Source organism: Phyllostomus hastatus, unplaced genomic scaffold, assembly GCF_019186645.2.
Source record: "Phyllostomus hastatus isolate PE091 unplaced genomic scaffold, TTU_PhHast_1.1 phas_scaffold_182, whole genome shotgun sequence".
Lineage (NCBI taxonomy): Eukaryota > Metazoa > Chordata > Mammalia > Chiroptera > Phyllostomidae > Phyllostomus > Phyllostomus hastatus.
In genome coordinates this window covers 23,340,189-23,362,279 of record NW_025334013.1, presented here as the reverse complement: position 1 = coordinate 23,362,279, position 22,091 = coordinate 23,340,189, and the positions used below count along the sequence as shown (strand labels likewise).

General features: G+C 35.6%; 1 protein-coding gene across 2 annotated transcripts in view; it reads right to left on the bottom strand.

The window, feature by feature from the left end:
* The window catches only part of AGO3 (argonaute RISC catalytic component 3), a 104,830-nt gene that overhangs the window by 53,447 nt on the left and 29,292 nt on the right, over positions 1–22,091 (bottom strand). Inside the window, exons 3-5 of one of the 2 annotated variants that reach the window (XM_045859243.1) lie at positions 15,200–15,320; positions 8,630–8,838; positions 7,190–7,326 (exon numbers count right to left, since the gene is read on the bottom strand). In XM_045859243.1, the coding sequence (XP_045715199.1) occupies positions 7,190–7,326; positions 8,630–8,838; positions 15,200–15,320 (467 nt within the window). Of the gene's footprint in view, positions 1–198; positions 251–7,189; positions 7,327–8,629; positions 8,839–15,199; positions 15,321–22,091 lie in introns of those variants that run through there. The other variant, XM_045859244.1, reaches the window with a different exon arrangement.

The window sequence follows — 22,091 nt, the reverse complement described above, 5'->3', positions numbered from 1 at the left end:
TATTTCCAATAACAATTCGTTAAAAAATCTAGTAAACCCTCTGGTCTATTCCATTTCCAATCAGTTCCATGTGCTAGTAACTATACCCAAAGTTTTTTCCTGGACGTGGCTCTTAAACCTTTTTTTTTTTTTTAAACTTAATCCTTGTTAATATATTCCTTCCTCTCCATCCCGCATTAGACCATCACCATCTCTTACCTGAACTAGTGATTGAAAAAGCCTCCTAACTGGCTTCTCAGATTAGTTTTTTCTCCTCTATCTATTCTCCACACTGCTGCCAGAGGTCTCTTTCTGGAAAACAAATATGATCATGTCACTATCCTTCTTAAATACCTTTGAAGTCTTCCTACCTACAGGATAGAGGTAAATTTGTTTACTACTTCATTAATTTCTATTTTTAACTCTTATTTCCTTATATTTTTCTTTGCATTTAATTTTCTGTTATTTTTCTAACTTGTTAAGATGAATGGGTCACTGATGCTTTTCTTCTTTTCTAATAGGATTTATGGTTTTAAATTGTCTCTAAGCATTGCTTTAGCTAATCACACCAATATGTACATTTTCATTACCCTTCAGTTAAAAATATTAAAAATTTTCATTGTGATATCTTTTACCAATCGGTTATTTAGAGATTATTTATTAATAATATCCAAAGCCGGACTTTAAGTTCCAGTGGGAAAACAGCACCAATTTATTGAATTTTCCCACTTTCCTCAATACATAGCTACAAAAAGAATGTTAATAAAAAGAAGAAGAAAACCCTGTATCTTCAGGGAACCTACATAACAATAAAACCTGAAAATGCCAAATTATAAGCAAATATAGTACCAAGTACTCGGGACTAGTACAACCTATGCAAGGGAGAGGGACACAAAGTAGGGAAGGAGCCTTGTTGAGGAAGAGTAAATTTTCACTTCCAGAAAGAGAGGGTGCTATCCTAAGTGGGAACTGCAGTGTTTAGAACTGAGACTGGGGAAATCTCAGAAGGAAATAGAGAAAGGAGATGTAGAAAGTGTCATGAGAGTGAGTGGAGGGTGATTTAGAAGTGACAGATCTCAAATAGGACTACCCTTCCAAAACAAAGGCATGCGCTTTTCTTCTCTAATTTCAAACTTACAGAAAAATTAAAAGAACAGTATACAGAACTCCTGTATAACCGTCACAAATTCTCTAATTGTTAACATATGAGCAGGCACTTTAAAAGGCAGAAGCTGAATTAGCAGAAGCTAATGAGGACCTGGTGGAACTTATGGCTGGTAGTTCACATCTTTTAAACATGTAAATGACTGAAAGGCAAAGGAGATGTGGTTATACTTTGAAGAAAGAACCCATCAGAACAACAGGACAGAGGTCTTCAGCAAGAAACCTGGAAAACTACCTTGCTCCTAATGTCCCGCCCCACCTCTCCCTCCCACTCCAGTCTCTTTTAATAGGTGGTTTGGAAAAACTAGTATGATTTAAATATGAATAACAAAAAAAGTGATAACCATGCAAAGATACCATAAAAAGTCAGCACAACATCCCTGATGAAGAAAACTCAACAGAAAACATCACAAATTAGATGAAAATTGTAACACTACTTTTTAATATAAATTCAAAGATTCTTAATAAAGCTATGATGAAAGACCTCAGATCAGAAATGTAAAAACTAAGGGAAGAGAAAGCCGAGTCTACAGGAGAAGGTGAAATAAGCATTGCCTAACCAATGAAAGAAACGGGGAAAAAATATTTTTTTTAATTCAAAAAATGAAGACTGAACTATTCAATACAATGAATACATGGTAAAAATTATACCACAAAAAGTACAATAAGGGACAAATAGGATAGAAAATTTTTAAAAGAAAATGACAGATTAAAAAAAAAGACTTGAACTTACATTTGCAAAGGAAATCCAATGTTTTAAAAATAAAACTGACCCCAAACAGTCAACACTGAGAAATAATCTAGTAAAATAATTGTGAAAAATACTTTAGAAAAGAAAATCAAGCTGACATCATACTTTCAGAAGAAAGTGTCAGAAGACAGTGGAAAAATACCTATAAAGTACTCAGGAAAGTATGAGTCAATAATTTTATGTCTAGCCAAGCAGTCATTCACGAATAGGCTGTAGAGGAATGGTTTTCCATATGCAAAAACTCAGCTCTTATTCACAATTAGCCTCTCTTGAAGAAGTAATGAGGACACACTGCAACCAAGAGATGACAGGACAAATGTTAGAAGAGACTGGTAACACCGATATAGTTAATTGTAAACTTAAGGTGAAAACAAGTGAACATATAGCTGACAGAAGGAACTGTAACTTACATACTCGAACACTGCAGGGATCATAATACATACAAATAAATGAAATGACAGGAGTAGAGAACATAAAAGTAGAATGAACTCACTGATTGCACCATATAGTAAGACAGCCAGAGTTGAAAGTCAAGTAATAAAAATTTAAGCAAAATTATAAAGAATAAAATAATGCTACAATGGCTAAAACTAACTAATAAAGGAGAGGGGGGAAAGAAGAGAATGAAGCTAATATAATTGTAAATTATTAAGGAAAACAAAAGACACTGCTTTAAAAAAGAAGTATTACTTGAAGTTATAAGTATAAAGGTAACCCACTGATGGGGAAAAGAAAACCTTCCTAATACCAAAACTATCAATTAAAATGCACAAAACACACCACTTAAAAAAACATATATAATAAAAGATATAAAATAATCTGACACAAAGATGAAACATGTATGTTATACCTATCTATCTATCTGGCACAACTGATCCATTCACTAACAGAAAGCTTTGGACTGACCCACAAAGTAAAACCACTCTATGCTGTGGCCAAGATGTATTTGTAATTTAGGAAATACAATAAAATTTAAAGGAAATTAAAAAAACAAATGGATAGGAGAGATTCACAAAAACATGAATTGTCATCCTTTATTTGGATAATGTAAATAGACTCTGGCTCAAAAGTATTAAAAAAAATCATTTTACCATTGTAAAAGATACAACTCACAATGAAGAAAACAGGTATGTGTATGTTCCCAAGAAGATGGCAGCAACATTAAAAAAGGAGAAATGATAGGAGATAAAAGGAGAAATACACAGAAACCGAATAATAATAGGAAATTTAAATTTATTTCTACCAGTCTGAGAAAACAAATAGACAAAAATAAATAAGGAAATAAATGATCTGAACAACATAATCAAAATGGTAGGGCAGATGGATATTCATTTAACACTATCAAATAACTGAATATACCATATTTTTAAAGATTACTGAATTTTGTAAAAACTGACCAACTATTAGGCTACAAAAATATCTCAACAAATTCTAAAAGTAGACATAGAAAACATTCTCTGATTAACTAACACAAAAGAATGAGAAATTTATAACAAATTAGAAAAAAAGAGATCTCCAATCTGAAAAATTAGAAAGTCTCTCAAACAACATTGGGTAATAGGGAAAATACAAATAAAATTTGTGCTGTTTCTATAAAATATAATAAAAATACTACATATTAGAAGCTTTGGAATATAGCTAAGATAGTGATGAGAAGAAAATTCAGTTTTAAATACTTTTATCAATAAAAAAAAATGAAAGTAAATGAGTTACTAATATAATTCCAAAAGTTAGAAAAACAACTAAATTAAGTAAAGAAAAGTCGAGGAAAAAAAAAGCTGAAAGCAGAAATTAAGAAGGTAAAAACCAGAAAGCCAGGGGAAAAAAAAAATTCAAAATCTCTTTAGCTGAGGGCAGGGGAAGGGGGTAAGTCATCTGATTAAACTACTACTCCTAATCAAGAGCAAAAATTAAAAGGACAAAGAAAAGCATACAAAATAAGAAATGAGGGTAAACCACAGAACTAGACAAAAATTTAAAATACAAGATACTTTATAAAACTCCATACAAATATAGATAGAATAATTTTCTAGTAAGATACAACCTACCAAAATTGAACCCAGAGAGCCTAAACAGACTGACTTGCACAAAATAAATGAAGTTTTAAAAGAACTACCTACTACCAAACAAAATACATGGGCCCCAACAGTTTACAGGGAAATTCTACCAAATCTTAAAAGATTTGATAATTTCAATACTGTTTAAAAACTGTTGTACATTTAAAAAAAACAGAAAACTTTTAAATTTTTAATGAAATGTAACATTAATACCAAAACGTGAAAAAGACTGCCCCCAAAAAGAGAAGATTGCAGATCAGATCCATTTTACTTTAAAAGAAGTACTAACAGACTTCACACATTAAACCCCAGAAACATTAGTTTAGCTCAGTATTTGTTATAAAAAGAGAAATATCATATCATTAGCTCCCTAAGTATTAATTTATGGAGAAAATTCAACATCCATTTCTAATTAAAAGTACTTAATAGGAAGCAACAGATGCTCTTATGCATATATGTATGCATAATGGATATGCATTATACCTAATGTAGAAATACAGAAGTATTCTTTCTAAAGTTAGAAATAAAAAGATTCCTATTAACCACTAATGTTTAACACTGCCCTAATTGGTCAATATAACCTGTTACGAAGTATAAAGATCCAAAGGAGGAGGTAAATCTATCACTATCTTAGATGAAATGATTATAACTAGACCCTCCAAGAAAATCACTTAAAAGGCTACTATAATCAATAATGGAATTCAATGAGGCAGAGAGAAATGTTAGTATACAGAAATCAAAAGCCTTCATGTATATAAACAATAACCAGTTAGACCTATAAATGCATTTAACAGCAAAAATAAGGGAGAAAATATCAGAAATGTATAAATTTTATGTGAAGGATACTTTAAAACATTTCTAAGGAAACAAAAGCAATCTTGAATGAATGGAATGGTATAGTATTTTCTTTGACAGAAAGATTCAGTATTTTAAAGATGACAGTTTGTCCTAACTTAATTTATTAATATTAGATCTCAATAAAAATAACAGCCCCTTCTGCCACACCCACCGGATCTAAATAAGGTGTTTCTAACACTTACGTGGTGAAATAAATAAGAATGGCCTAGAAAAACCTGAAACAAAAAATTAGACTAGTTCTATTAGATACTATAAGTCAAAAAAGAAACTATTGATCACTTTTAAGTATGTGTGTTTACACACACACACACACACACACACACACACAGGGATAAATTTCTATGGGGCAAAAACAAAAACAAGACGGCATCAAAGGCTTTTAAAAGACAAGTAACAACCAACGGATACTTATGTAATTCACATCACAGAAAAAGGGCTAATCTCTTAGAAAGCACTGTCAGTAAATGAAAAGACCAAATATCCAACAGAAAAAAAAAATGGGCAAAGGACATAAACAGTTAACAGAAAAAAAAAGGTGCCCCTTATGTATGTGAAAAGATGGTCAAATGGAAAATAAAAGCACATAGTGAAACTAATTCTTGTGAATCTGACTGACAAAAATAATAGACTGACACCTACAGAGGCAAAGGCATAAGGAAATAGGTAGCCTCAATCATTGATGTAAAATAATATTTATAACCTTGGTGGAGGGCAATCTGGCAATAGCAATCAAAATTATAAATATGTCTGCCCCTGACCCATCAATTTCACTCCTTGGAATTTATCTTAAAGAAACACCTACATATATATGAAATGATGTTCTGAACTGGGATACACTTAAAAACTGTCCTAGCACATTTAAAGGAGACTTTTGAAATACATCCCCCCAATAACACATCTCCACAATGGCAGATGCAGCTGAAAATAATGAGGAAACTATGTTCTCATTAGAAAGACCCAGGGATCCTTGGAGTAATGGCTGATTCCAGGTACAGGGTAAGAAAAATAAGATGAGCCTGGGACATCCTGCTGTGCCAGAAAGCAAGACAGCTATCAAAGACTAATGAATTATCAATAGGACATTGTGATTTTTCCACATAAGAATTCCATCTAATGTAAAAGGAGTAACAGAATTAGAAAAAATACCAGTTGATAATCCCTAGTAAACTAAGTGATTCAGGTAACAGTGATCAATGAATGGAGTATCAGAAATTGAAAGGTTGACTGTGAAATTTTAATTGAGAAATTTTAATGGAGGCCTACTGATCTCTGAACATACTAATCAATCTTAGTATCATTAAAAAATGGGGCCATTAAATTCTGTGCGCCTAATATGATAAAAATATGAAGCACTTACAAAGTACTTTGATCCATAATTGAATGAAGCCTCCAGGGCCAACTTTCACTTTCAGGAAATAAAGGGGATAGAGGAACAAAGTAATGGCACCACAAGAAAACAACAAACCCGGGTTTTTGGATATTCTACAGGACAACTGACAAGAAGCCATTGGCATAAAAAAAAAAAAAAAAGGAAAACCAAACAAAATAAAACTAGAGGGAAGGAAATGGGACTACAACATTAAAAAAAGGCATAAGAGCCAAATGTAAGGTGTGAATCTTGTCTAGACACTGATTAGAACCAACAAACTATAAAAAGATATTTGAAACAATTAGGGAAATCTGATTATAGACAGGATAGTATAGACTACAAATAAGTGATTATTTTCAATTTTCTTATATATGGCAGGGGCATTCTGACTGTGGAAGAAAACATTCATATTTTTAGAAGTACGTACTGAATTAGTAGGGACAAGATAACATTCTAGGGTTTGACTTTAAACTACTACAGTAGAGGCAGAAATGGAGAGTGTTTGAGTAAAGACAGAAAAAAATACTGACAATTTGGATAATGGCTATATAGGTGGCAATTTATCATACTATTCTCTCTATTTTTACATAAGCTCAAAAATCTAAGAGAACACCTAAAAACGGATACAATTAGCTCCACATTATGCATCAGCAGTAGGCATAATGCTAGGGGTCATAACAACCAAAAGACTTTTCTTCCTGTAAAACATATATTTTATAATGAAATAATGACTTATGGTTACAAGAGCAAAAGTGAGTTATAACACAAGATTGCTCTGCTAATCATGTCAAAGCTTTTTTATTTGCTTTCATAGCAAACCAGGACAAGTTCTGTGTAAAGGTCTTCTAAATGAAATGTATTATAAATAGAAAGGTTTTCCAGTTTGTCTTAATACTACTTCAAGACACCAGTACATGTAATTGAACATAAAATGCACACATACATATTACATACAAACAAGCCTTACAGAAATGAACTGCTTAATACAGAATTTGGTTTTAGTTCCCTTACCATCAATATTAAGCATCATTTTCCACATGGCAGGCCGAACAGATTGATGGAATCCAAACCATACTTCCCTGCCCCCTCCCAGAGGGTGGTCATAACCTTCTGGAGCTGAGAAAAAGGATCGCCCCACAGGTGTATATCTACAAAAAACAAAATAGCATGTTCAATCCTTCCTTCCTGTGTAAGTATTTAAATCTGCAGAACAGGTGACTCTACAGCACATAATCTACACTATCATAATGATGCTTATCATCATGAATATATGAAACTAAACGTTTTCCAATTTGTGAAAGCAAAACAGCAGCTATTCTAAATGGAAAAAGCCAGCATCCTTCACTGAAATTCTCTATTGTTACAACTAATGTTAGTTTGAATAAAAATAAATTTTATTCAAAATACTTGCTTAAAAAGTAAAAATACTTTCTTAAAAAATAAAAATTTATTTAAAATACTTTCTATTTCTTAAAAATAGATTTTAAAAATTAACAGTTCCAATCTTAGAAAATGCTATAGTAAATAATCATTGATCAAAAAGCTATTTCTATAAATGTGTTTGTAAGGCATACTTTCTTTAAAAAGACACAGCTTATCTGATCCTGTATATATAAGCACAGATACACACATACACACGTGAGGTGCTAGTGTGATAAACCGAACAGCCATTTTAACACAATTTGACACTACTCTATTAACAATGAAATTACCTTTAAAACAAGGTGATTTAACTATAGGAATATATCTAAAAATTCATCAGTTACTCAAGACGTATAGCTCCTAGGAGAATGGGTTAGACATTTCTCTAAAAATTATCCATTAAAATAGCTAAATTTACCCTGGCTGGTGTGGCTCAGTGGATTGAGTGCTGGCCTGTGAACCAAAGGGTCACTGGTTCAATTCCCAGTCAGGGCACATGCCTGGGTTGCAGGCCATGCCCCTGATAGAGGGTGCAGAAGAGGCAACCACATGTTGATGTTGCTCTCCCTCCTCGCTCCTCAAAAAAAAAAAAAAAAGGGGGGGGGGGGCAAGACAAACTACTATATTTTTCAGACCATAAGACGCACCTAGGTTTTAGAGAAAAATAGGAAAAAAATTTTGAAGCAAAAAATGTGGTAAAATATTTAATAACGTAAATAACATAACATTTCACCAATGTAAATATAAACAGAACTCAACAGCAGCATTAACAACCATTATTCTTCCCAAATTCTAGGGAGGGGGGAAGGCATCTTATACTCTGAAAAATACGGTAGTAAGGCATATTTACTGTCAAAAGTCAGAATTTTCTCTTACATCTGTCAATGAACTTGTATACATGCTATTCTTCAATTGAAATAATCAAAATATACAACATCTGAAGGTTAACCAAAGGAGGCCTGAACAACTCTTGGGAGGAAAGCCTTCACATTTAAAATCTAAAGATAATAAATAAGCCAAAGGACCCACTTCATGGAGGGCAGATGTCGTAGCACCACATCAACAGCATGGACAGGATTAGTGCTGATTGGCTTGTCTAATTCCAGTGGCTCAGGCAAGGTCCGTCCTGTCAGTACTTCATGTAGTAGGTGCCAACTCACCCGAGAGACAAACTTGATTGACACCTTGAAAGGTCGATCTTTTCCACCTTCCCCAGGTAAAGTTACATCTAAATCTACCTGTTGACAGGAAAAGATTTATCTGGTAAAAGTTGAAAAGGACAAATACAATTATTTTTAAGTTTAACTTATAAAAATATTTAAGAGAAAAGGCAAATATAATTTAAAAACCCAATCCAAATGTTAAATCAATAGACTAAAATTTAAATGAGTTATTTATGCCAGAATTATTTGTCATTGGAAACTGCCTAAATGCCCAAACATTTGGGTAGCTATAAAAAAATGATGAGGAAATGTCTTGGAGTTGTTACGGAATGACTTCCAAGCTAAACTGTTAAGTGAAAAAAAGCAAAGTATAGAAGATTACAAATAGTATGTCATCTTTTATGTGAGAAAGAAGGGGAAAATGGAATAATCTTTATGTATCTGCTTATTTATGTAAAAAGAAACACAGGATGCATAAACCAGAAACAAATAAATTGGTTACTCTGAAAGGATGGGAAGAAACAAACTGAAAGAAATAAAAGAGGAATTACAATTCAGAGTGTATTTTTCAGTATAGTTTTTACTTTTGAAAGCATGTTAAAGTTCTATATATTAAAAATTAAAAATAAAATCAACAAGGCTGGAGGAAAAAAGACTAAAACTTAATATAAACAAAATCAAATGAAACCAAATGCATTTTAAACGAATAATATACCACACCAAAGGAGAGAAAGCAAGAAAGACAATACTAATTCAAGTAACTTAAAAAAAAAAAAAAAAAAAGATTTTACTTATTTATTTTTAGGAAGAGGGGAAGGGAAGGAGAAAGAGAGGGAGAGAAACATCATTGAGTGAGAGACATATTGATTGGTTGCCTCTTGCAGACCCCAGCTGGGGACCTGGCCTGCAATCCAAGCATATACCCTGACTGGGAATCGAGCCAGCAACCTATTGGTTTGCAGGCCAGGATTCAATCCACTGAGCCACACCAGCCATGGCCAATCCAAGTAACTATTGAATACAGTATACTGACTCTACTCTCAGTTGGGAGTTTGGAGGAGGGGTGAATAGGAAAGAACGGCCTGCAAAATAAAACTCTGAACTCTTATTACTAGATTTGTTTTCTGCAGTAGTATGGTATAGTAATTCAGATACTGTTTTATATGTACTGTAGGACTGAACACACAAGTAAAAGCACTGATGTTTTGGGGGGCTAGGGGAGTAAAGAAGATTCAAATATTTATTTATTTTTAAATATTTTTATTTTTTTATTTTTAGAGAGGGGAGGGAGAGAAACATCAATGTGTAACTGTCTCTCGAGTGCCCCCTACTGGGGACCTGGCCCACAACAAGGCATGTGACCTAGATTGGGAATCGAACCAGTGACCCTTTGATTCAGAGATTGGCGCTCAATCCACTGAGCCACACCAGCTAGGGCAGAACATTCAAATATTTAATGTGAAGAATTAAGGAAGGATCCTGTGAGGATAGACTAGAACTGGAAGAACCAATTGGAAGTCATGATTTCCAACATACAACAGACTGTATGTTATATACAAATAGTGGTACTTGCAGGATACCTAAGTTAGGTTTACCGTCTGCCATGTAATATTTATTACTGTCTGTTAGTTGTATCTAAGTATGTATGTATATATGTATGTATTCCTACCTCTGTCCACTGAAAGGGCCTGGAAGCACATATACCCCAGTAGCAATGAACACATGCAGTAAACCAGATTTTGGTTTCTAAACTGCATTCCCCAACTAAAAGAAACCAGTCTTCCTTTGAGAAATGGCAGTTGCAAGACTTATGCAGGGAAAAAAAATGAGCCTAGAAAGTCTTGTGCCACAAAGTAAGAAAGTACTCAAAGGGGGAAAAAAAAGGGTTTGTATCACGTCAAAAGGACATAGGAACGAATTTGAGCAGTCAAATTAAATAGAATAAATACACAGAGGAGAAGAAAATCCTCTTCCTTACTATAGAATACCACCTAATAAATGGAGAAGGAATGAGATAATTAAAAAATCACCATTACTATACAGAAATAATTCTTCTGGGCAAGAACCATCAATTATTTAAAAAGTCTATTAAGAAACAAGACTTAGCCCTGGCTGGCGTAGCTCAGTGGATTGAGAGCGGGCTGCGAACCAAAGTATGGCAGGTTCGATCCCCAGTCAGGGCGCATGCCTGGGTTGCAGGCCACGGCCCCCAGCAACTGCACACTGATGTTTCTCTCTCTCTCTCTCCTTCTCCCTCCCTTCCCTCTCTAAAAATAAATAAATAAAATCTTAAAAAAAAAGAAACAAGACTTTTAAAAGTATCACCCATATCAAAATTAAAAACTTCTGTGCATCAAAAGCAACAAAGTGAAAAGGTAACTAATAAAATATGAAGAAATGTTTGCAAATCATATCTGAAAATACATGAATTCCTAAAACTCAACAACCAAACTCAATTAAAAATAAGCAAAAACACTTGAATACAAATTTCTCCAAAGAAAATACACAAATGGCCCATGAGCACAAAAAAGATGCTTAACGCCACCAGTAATTAGGAAAATTTAAATCAAAACCACAATCATGTATCACCTTATGCACATTAGGGTGGCTACTATCAACACATCAGAAAACAAATGTTGACAAAGGTGTAGAGAATCTGGAGACCCTGTGTACTCCATATATTTCCAGGTGGAAATATAAAATGGTGCAGTTGCTATGAAAAGCAGTATAGCGATTTCTCAAAACATTAAAAGTAGAATTACGGGACTTCCGGCCAAGATGGAGGTGTAGGTAGACACACTGTGCCTCCTCGCACAACCAAAATAAGAACAACAATTTAGAAATAAAACAACCAGTACTGACAGAAAACTGAACTGTATGGAAGTCTGACAACCAAGGAGTTAAAGAAGAAACATTCATCCAGACTGGTAGGAGGGGCAGAGTCAGGTGGCCAGGCAGAGATGGGTCACAGCAAAGCAGTAGCTGGTGGACCCGGGCGCACAAAGCAGCGGCTGGTGGACCCGGGTGCACAGGCACCGGGTTGTGGAGAGGTCCCGGGTTGTGGAGGGGCATGGCGCGCATGGCGCACATGGCGGCTGGCGGAGGACCAGGCAGTCCCACATTTGCTGGCAGAGAAACCAGGTGAAACTGGGGACTGAGACGGCTCACGCAACCCAGGGCCCCAGTGAGGGGAAATAAAGCCTCAAAACACCGATTGAAAACACCTGTGGGGGTTCAGGGGACGGGAGAAACTCCCAGCCTCACAGGAGAGTTCGTTGGAGAGACCCACAGGGTCCTAGAATGTGCACAAGCCAACCCATCTGGGAATCAGCACCAAAAGGGCCCAATTTGCTTGTGGGATGCAGGGAACATGACTGAACACCGGCAGAGAGCAGAGAAAGAGCCATTGTTCTCTCTTGGACCCCTTCCCCATATACAGCGTCACAACTAAGCAACTAGGTGGCTCTGCCCCTAGTACGTAACAGGTGCGTCAAAACAAAAAAATAGCCCAAATGAAACAGATCAAAGCTCCAGGAAAAATACAACTAAGCAATGAAGAGATAATCAACCTATCAGATGCACAGTTCAAAGCACTGGTAATCAGAATGCTCACAGAATTGTTTGAATTTGGTTGCAAATTAGATGAAAAAATGAAGGCTACAGTAAATGAAATAAAGGAAAATGCACAGGGAATCAGTAGTGATGGGAAGGAAACTGGGACTCAAATCAATGGAGTGGACCAAAAGGAAGAAAGAAACATCCAATCAGAAAAGAATGAAGAAACAAGAATTTTTAAAAAATGAGGAGAGGCTTAGGAACCTCCAGGACATCTTTAAACGTTCCAACATCCGAATTACAGGGGTACCAAAAGGAGAAGAGAAAGAGCAACAGGTGGAAAAGTTATCTGAACAAATAATAAATGAGAACTTCCCCAATCTGGTAAAGGAAATAGACTTCCAGGAAGTCCAGGAAGCTAAGAGAGTCCCAAAGAAGTTGGACCCAAGGAGGAACATACCAAGGCACATCATAATTACATTAGCCAAGGTAAAAATGAAGGAGAGAATCCTAGAAGCAGCAAAAGATTAAGAGGACAGTTACCTACAAAGGAATTCCCATAAGACTGTCAGCTGATTTCTCAAAAGAGACCTTACAGGCAAAAAAGGGCTGCAAAGAAGTATTCCAAGTCATGAAAGGCAAGGATCTACATCCAAGATTGCTCTATCCAGCAAAGCTTTCATTTAGAATGGAAGGGCAGATAAAGTGCTTCCCAGAGAAGGTCAAGTTAAGGAGTTCATCATCACCAAGCCCTTATTATATGAAATGTTAAAGGGACTTATCTAAGAAAAAGAAGATAAAAAACATGTACAGTGAAATGACAGCAAATTCACAATTATTAACCACCACACCTAAAACAAAAACAAACTAAGCAAATAACTAAAATAGGAACAGAACCACAGAAATGGAGATCACATGGAGGGTTAGCAACAGGGGAGTGGGAGGAGGATAGAAGGGGACAAGGTACGGAGAGTAAATAGCATAGATGGTAGGTAGAAAACGGGGAGGGTAAGAATAGTATGGGAAATGTAGAAGCTAAAGAACTTATGACACATGGACATGAACTAAATGGGGGGAATGCAGGTGGGGGGGTGAAGGGGAATGAAGGGGGAAAATGGGACAACTGTAATAATAATCAATAAACTATATTTTAAAAAAAGTAAATAAAAAATAAAAATAGAATTACTACTTACGTGATCCAGAAACTCCACATTTGGGTGTGTGCACAACAAAACTGAAAGCAGGGACTAAATCACGTATTGCTACAACCATGTTTATGGCAGCATTATTTGCAATAGCCCAAAGGTATCCATCAATGGATGGACAAACAAGAAAATGTGGTGTGTGTATACAAGCACACACACACAATGAAATGTTATTCAGCCTTAAAAAGGCAGGAAAATCCTACACATGTGACAACAAAGATGAACCTTGAGGACACTGTGCTAAGTGAAATAAGCCAGTCACAATAAGAAAATATATATGAGGTAATGGGAGTAGTCAAATTCATAGAGACAGAAAGTAGAATGGTTGCCAGGGAGAGTTAATGTTTAATGGGTACAGAGCCTCAGTTTTACAGGATGAAAAGAATTACGGAGATGGATGGGTGGTGATGGTTGTGAATGTACTTAATGCCACAGAACCGCACTTAAAAATGACTCAGATGGACCTGACCCATGTGGCTCATTTGGTTGGCCATTGTCCCACAAAGCTAAAGGTCACTGGTTCGATTCCCAGGTAGGGCACATGCCTTGGTTGTGGGTTCCTAGTTGGGGCACCTGTGAGGGGTAACCAAATGATGTTTCCCTCTACCAACTGGTATTTCTCTCCCTCTCTTTCTCCCTCCTTTCCCCTCTCTCTAAAAATAAATAAATACAATCTTTTAAAAAAAGACTAAAAAGGAAAATATGTAGGACATTAAAAAGTGCTAAGAGCTTTTTCTAAAAGGCTCGAATAGTAAATTTTATGTTGTGTATTTTACCACAATTTCTAAAAAAGTTATCTCCCCACAAGAGCAAGGAGAAAAAGTAACTTGACAGGAGAAACCTGGCAGATACCAACTTAACCAAGCGATCCAAGTTAACATCACCATTAATGGAAGAAATACATACTATGTGCTTCTTGATATGATACACTGAAAAGGAAAGAACACATGTAATATTTCTGCCAAAAATGCTTGATCAGTATCTAATAAAGAGGAAGCATCAGATAAACTCAGTCTGAGGGACAGTCTAAAAAATAACTTGCCTGCCATCTTCAACCATGTTAATGTCATGAAAGAAAGAAGAAAAAAAAAAAGGATGGGGAACTGTTCCAGAACAAAGACAACCAGAAAGACATGATATGTAAATAAAAATATAAACTAGGGCTTGATTCTGTATTAAAGGGAAAAAATGCTAAAGGACATAATTGGGACAAATGATAAAATTGGAATACAGGTTGTTGATTAAAGTATCATATATCACTGCAAAACTTAGTGAACTTGATAACTAACTGTACTATGGTTTTTATATTTGTTCTTAGGGAATACACATTAAAAAGCACAGTACATGCAACCTACTCTTGAATGGTCCAGAAAAAATAAGTATGTATATGTATAGATATAGCTGTATCTATTAGATACAGAGACAGCAAAGGGGAGAAAGAAAGAATATTTAAACAAATGTGGCAAATATTAAGAACACTGGTGAGTCTTGGTAAAGGATACATACGAGTTCTCTACATAATTCTTACAAGTTTCAATAGGTTTGAAATTATTTCAAAATAAAAGTTAAAAAAGATAAATGATATATGTGCTGTAATAAAATAAAATGATAATAAGTGCATTTAAAAGGAGACACTGAAAAAACATAGCTTTCCAAAAAAGGAACATATATCTTACCCCAGTAGTTGCCACAGGAAGTGGATTGGCTGTGTAAAGGCTTCTTTTTCCATCATAAACTGGTCTACGATCCCCAAATATAGTTACTTTAAAATGCTGAACCATTGAGTCAACCACCTCCCTAAAAAAGGGAATACATTCACATAATCCTCTATATGATGAAATTTTAAAAAATTTAGCTACAGTAATTTCTTACATTATTTAAAGCTATCAAAATTCTAAAAGACAATCATACAGGATAAAGTTTTTGTTTTCAGAACTATGGCTTAGGATACCAGAAAGGGATGATCTGAACTTCACAAAAACAGAAAAGAGTGAATTCAGGGAATTACTTAATTGTTCTGGATCACAGTTGACTTGGGAAATACTAACCTCAGAAACTGATCCAAGATCCCTTTCACCATCACCTGGCTCATCCACCTCTCTTTGTCAGAGTTTGTGTGCTCAAATAGCAACCAGTACATACATCTATGGGAACACTTACTCCATGGTATTATAGTTATTATATATTTCACTTCTACTAGATTGTGAGATTCTTGACATCAATAAACACACCTGTACCTCACACCACCCCTAACCTTTTACCCCCCACTCCCCCAACTTTTACCATAGTAATTAGCTAGTAAGGATATTTTGAAACCTCCGTTTTTACCCAGCAAACATTTTTATCCCACATATTTACATGGAGACATATTCAAGACATACATTTTTTAAAAGTATAGACTACAGAGAGAATTACCAAATATCCAATAGTCAATATTTATTTTTGTACACATTCTTTGTAAAAGCAGTGGAAAGATATCTAGAAGGATAGATACCAAAATACACACATGGATGCTACCTCTGGAGAGAGAGGTGGAAAGAAGAATGATTTTTAATTGTTTATACAAATCTAAATATATTACAGTAAGAGAATACTTCTATAGTACTGGTATAATTTACAATACACCTGAAAGAATTAAAAAAAAAAGATTCAGCCCTGGGTAGTGTGGCTCAGTGGATTGAATACCGGCCTGTGAACCAAAAGGTCGCAGGTTCGGTTCCCAGTCAGGGCACATGCCTGGGTTGTGGGCCAGGTCCCCAGTTGGGGGCATTTGAGAGGCAACCTATCGATATATCTATTGCACATCGATGTTTCTCTCCCTCTCTTCCTCCCTCCCTTCCTGTCTCTATAAATTTAAAAAAAGTAAATAAAAAAGATTCAATTCTAGCCCAGCCAAGTGAAGAGGTGAGAGGGAAAGGAAAAAAAAAAGTATTTTGTGGAACAAAATAGTTAAGCTGACTTGATATCTAGAGCAATTTTCTACATGCTCAAAGATTCTATATTCCCCCCTTTTCTATTTTATTGAAATTATTTAAAGACTTGATTCACTGATCAGTTTTTAGGTACCAAGCAAAGATGTTTTTTGAATTTTAAGTTTACTTCTGTGTCTATTAACACCAATTCCAGTTTCTCAGGTGAAATTTTATAGATTTTATCAAGATGTTTTGATTATTTTATCACTTTTTACTTAATGGTAAATTGGTACAGTTTTAAGCTAACCAAATCCTGGCAAACCACTGTAAGGATCACAATTGTGGAGATTAAAATAAAACAACAGGGCCAAAACACATTTTCTAGAGATAAAAAGTATTCTGCTTTGATGCCTAGCATACAATATATTCTTGATCAATGTTCTAACAGTGGATAATGTACCTCAATGAACTGCTAGAACCTTCAATGGGATATATTTAAAGCTGAATTCGACATATAGTCCCCATATCAAATATGGTTATGCTTCTGTTTATTGCTCCTTTTTAATTACTGGTACTTCTATCTTTCCACTTATCCAGATTCAAACCCTGGCTCATCTCTTCATTCAATTAGTTGCTGATTCCACCCCTCTGCGGTTATTTCTCTGCATATATTTTTATTTATTTATTTTTTAGAGAAAGGGGAAGGAGAGAGAGAGAGAAAAACATTGACTGGTTGCTTCTTGCATACCCTCAACTGGGGACCTGACCCACAACCCAGGCATGTACTCTGACCGGGAATTGAACTGGTGACCTTTTTGTTTGCAGGCTCTTGCTCAACCCACTAAGCCACACCAGCCAGGGCTGCAGTATTTCTTACATCAGTCCTTTATTTTCCATTCCTTAGTACCACTATCTTAGATGAAATGTCATGTCCTACTATTGATATTTGAATTATTTTTTCCTTGCTTTTTTATGCCTTTCATTTTTTCTTCTCTAACCCAATCTACATACCACTGCCAAATGAGTCCCCCAATTCCATTTGTATTCCTCAGGTACAAAAGGTTAATCACACTCTTCAGTTTATGGTACATTATCATCATTCATCTGTGTAACACCCCTCCTCTAACTGATATCTGTCCTTCCAAATTCATTTCTTATCCTCAAACCCATTTCCAACAAGTTGTTTCTTCTGCTGTGTTGAATATCCTTGTTTGTATATATTCCTACCTTTACCCTCTGCACTAGGTTTGCGAAAACAAGTAAGTTGCTGTGGGATACTTAGTTGTTTGATTGATGCAAAGTACTCCACATGTTGTCTACTCACTGCCAGCTACCAAAAACAATGCTACCAGGAAGTACCTCATTGCATGGACCTCTATGAACCTGCGTGAGAATTAATCTCTGGTCATATTCCCAGAAACAGAACTATTAGATCCAAGTGAGTTTTATCAACTATGAATGATTTATCAACTATGAATTATTATCAACTACGAGGAACTGCTAAACTGCTTTCCATAGTGGCTGAACTAATCTATACTCCTGGAGACTCCTATTTTGCTATATCCCAGACAAGATTTGGCATTATCCAATTTTGCTTTCTTATTTTTGCTAGCCTAGTGGGTAAAACTAAAGGCTTGTTTTAATTCAGGCTTTTCTTATTAAAATGAATTTGAGCATTCCTTCATGTTATCTGTTTCTTCTTTTGTGAATTCCCTATTTGTTTCCTTTGCTCTTTTTCTGTTTGGGTCTCAGTCTTCTTGTTGAATTAAAGTAGTTTCTTTGATATTCTCAATATTAATTCATTAACAGATTTAGTTATTGCAAATATCTTCCCCAAAACATTACCTGCTTATAAACAAGATTCATGTATTTGTTGAAATGAAATTCTTACTATTGTATCAAATTAATAATTATTTTCACCTTATGGTTTCATGCTTTTGAGGGTTTCGGAAATACTTTCCTAATACTACATCACAAAGATGCATTAAGTTTTATTAACCTTATGGTTTTATATACATTATTTTGGTCATTAATCTGTCTGAGGCCCTTCTTTATTATAAACAGTGTTATGTAAGGACTCAATTTTATTTTTCCCCTTACTGTGAGCCAGTTCTCTCATACCATCTACTGAACAGTCTATAATAACTGATCAATTTATAATTCTATTTCTATAATTTTTAAAATTTATCTTATTGATTATTCTATTACAGCTGTGCCAATTATCCCCTCTTTGTCCCCCTCTACCCAGTACCTCCTATTTCCTCTAGCAATCCCCCTACTTAGTTCATGTCCATGGGTCATGCACACAAGTTGTTTAGCTATTCCATTTCCTATACTGTTTTTACCATTTCCCTTTCTATTCTGTACCCACCAATTTGTACTTCTTAATCCCTGCATCTTTCCCCTTTCCCCCTCCCAAATGATAACCCTCCAAATGATCTCCATATCTATGATTCTGTTTCTGTTCTGCTTGTTTGCTTAGTTTGTTATTTGGATTAATTATTGATAGTTGTAAATTTACTGCCAGTTTAATGTTCATTGTTTTGATCTCCTTTTTCTTATATTATTCCCTTTCATGTTTCATATGATAATGGCTCGGTGATGATGAACTCCTTAGTTTTACCTTGTCTGGGAAGCACTTTATATGACCTTCAATTCTCAATGATAGCTTTGCTAGATAGAGTAATCTAGGTTGTTGGTGCTTGCTTTTCATTACTATGAATACTTCTTCCCAGTCTCTTCTAGTTTGCAAACTTCCTTTCAAGAAATCACCTGACAGTCTCATGGGAACTCCTTTGCAGGTAACTATCTGTTTTTGTTTTTCTCTTGCTGTGTTTAAGATTCTCTACCTAACTTTAACTTTTGGCACTTTAATCATGATGTGGTCCTCTTTGGGTCCTTCTTGTTGGGGACTCTCTGTGCTTCCTGGATTTGTATATCTATTTCCTTCACCAAATTAGGAAAGTTTTCTTTCACTATTTTTTCAAGTAAGTTTTCAATTTCTTGGTCTTCCTCTTCCCTTCTGGTACCCCTATGATTTAGATGCTGGTATGTTTATTTACTTATTTTTTAAAAGATTTTATTTACTTATTTTTAGAGAGAGGATAGGAGGGAGAAAGAGGAAGAGAAACATCAGTGTGTGGTCACCTTCCACACACTCCCAACTGGGCACCCAGCTCACAACCCAGGCATGTGCCCTCAGAATCAAACCAGTGACCCTCTGGTTTGCAGGCCGGCACTCAATCCACTGAGCCACACCAGCCAGGGCTAGATGTTGGTATGTTTAAAGATGCCAAGAGGTTTGTAAGCCTATCTTCATTTATTTGAATTTTTTTTTCTTCCTGCTGCTCTGATTGAATGCTTTTTCCTTGTGTTCTAAATTGTTGATTCGATTCTTGGCTTTGTCCCCTCCACTGTTGGTTTCCTGTATATTTTTCTTTATTGTACTTAATGCAACCTACACTTTGGCCTAGGTCTTTTGTATGCTGCTAAAGTACCCTGAGTTCCCTGAGCATCCTAATAACCAGTGTTTTGAATTCTGCATCTGATAGATTGCTTACCTCTATTTTGTTTATTTCTTTTTCTGGAGTTTTGTTCTGTTCTTTCATTTGGGCCATGTTTCTTTGCCTGCTCATTTTGGCAGCCTCCCTGTGTTTGTTTCTAGGTATTGAGTAGAGCTGCTTTGACTCTCTGTCTTACAGTGTGGCCTATTGTAAAAAAGTGCACCCATAAGTTGGATGGGAAGGAGCCTTAGGTAATCTCCAGGGCAGGACAACCCGTGTGAACCAGGCTGATAAGAGTCTCAGATATGGTGTTGCTGCTCTGTGAAAGGGACAATGGCCACTACCTGGCCTCTGGAGTTTTGTCTGAGAGGAAGCTGTTCTCAGCATTCACCCTAATGTCAGACAATTCAGTTTCTCCCTGTATACCATTGGCGCTCTTCCAGTTGCTGCCCTGGTTCTGGAGCCCAGAGGGAGTGAGTCTGCATAAGTTCTAAGACTGTTGTAGGCCCTTTAAGAGGAGATACTTGAGAATACTGCAGTTACTTCTACTGCTCCAACCCCCACTGGTTTTTACAGCCAGAAGTTATGGGGACTTACCTTCCTGGCGCTGGAACCCTGGGCTGGGTGGTCTGGTGCGAGGCTGGGATCCCTCCCAATTTTTATCCACCACACATGGGTGTAAGACCATCCATTCTGCAACTCCGTCCCTCCTACCCATCTGAATGAATGTGACTTCTTTAATTACTTGCTTATCAGACTTCCATACAGAACAATTTCCTGATAATTCTGGGTGATAGTTGTTTTGTAGTTTAGTTGTAATTTTTGCTGTGGTTGTGAGAGGAGGCAAGCCGTGTTTACCTATGTCTCCATCTTGACAGGCTCTATTTTTATCTTAAGTTCTCACATGTAAACGAATATGGCTCTTAGTTCCCTATCTTGTTCCAGTGGTCGATTTGTCTGTTTTTGGACCTGTATCATGTTTTCATGATTACTAAAGGGTTTTATTATGTTATAACATGGAATAGGGCAAGGTCCTTTTCTTTTTCTAAGTTAACTTAGACAATCACAAAAACTTCTACTCAGAATAAACTTCTAAAGTCCCACTCCCAAAACCCTATCAATACGATAAACAAAAGAAACATATCTAGTGTCCTACATTTAATAAATAATCAAAAACTACCTATTGTGTAAGAAGCCCCCAAATGATACATACTTGGGAGACATGACCAGTAAGCTAAAAACAAGTAAGTGTGTTAAAAGCTACTGACAAACTATAACGCTGAATTTCAATGAGGATGAAGCGTAATAAGGGCAATTATGAAATCTAAGCACTTCTGTTTGAAGTTCAACAGCAGTAAAAACAAATTACAGCACCTATCTGAACGTACCTACTATTGCTCTTATGGAAAGAGGCTTTGGGTGACTATAAATCCAGAAAGAGCTAATGGTATGATGTAGCTTCCTCAAAATTAAAGAACTCAGACTGCATATATTTAAGTACCCACTACAAGGTGGTAACTATCCCATCATATATTGCATAGGTCATTTCATATTGTAGAATACTTTGTTCAGTCTGGAAAAACTTAAGGTCCTAAAAAATGAAACAACCAGAAGGTAATCATGATAGAAACTCATGTAATATGAGTAAAAATAAATCAAACTAAGGACTTTTAGTTTAGAATAGAAAAGACTCAAAAGAAATTATAGAAGTCTCTGGCTATTTTGATGAACTATCATGTGAAAAACTGAGTAGAGTATCTATCTTCTATGGGACAAAACTGTCTCTAAAACACCTACTTTGTCCTGGTTCTCCTTCTTTCTAATGTGTTGTCTTCACTGGCAAACCTGAAACAATAGTATCCCCAGAGATCTACTGTCGGTCCTCTTATCTTGACTCTACTTGCTTTCCCTATTAACTATCACCTATATGTTGACATGTCTCAAATCTCAATCTCCTTCTTGACTTATCTCCTGAGCTTTAGGCAATTATTTCCAATAATCTATTGAACTCCATTTTGATGCTTCTTAACACATTTCAACATCCAAATATCCACATGAGAAAATAAGAAGCTTGGTCCTTTCACCATCTGTATTTCTATTAAAGTCATCACCATTACATAAGCTAGGGACTCTGAAGCCATTCTTATTTCTTC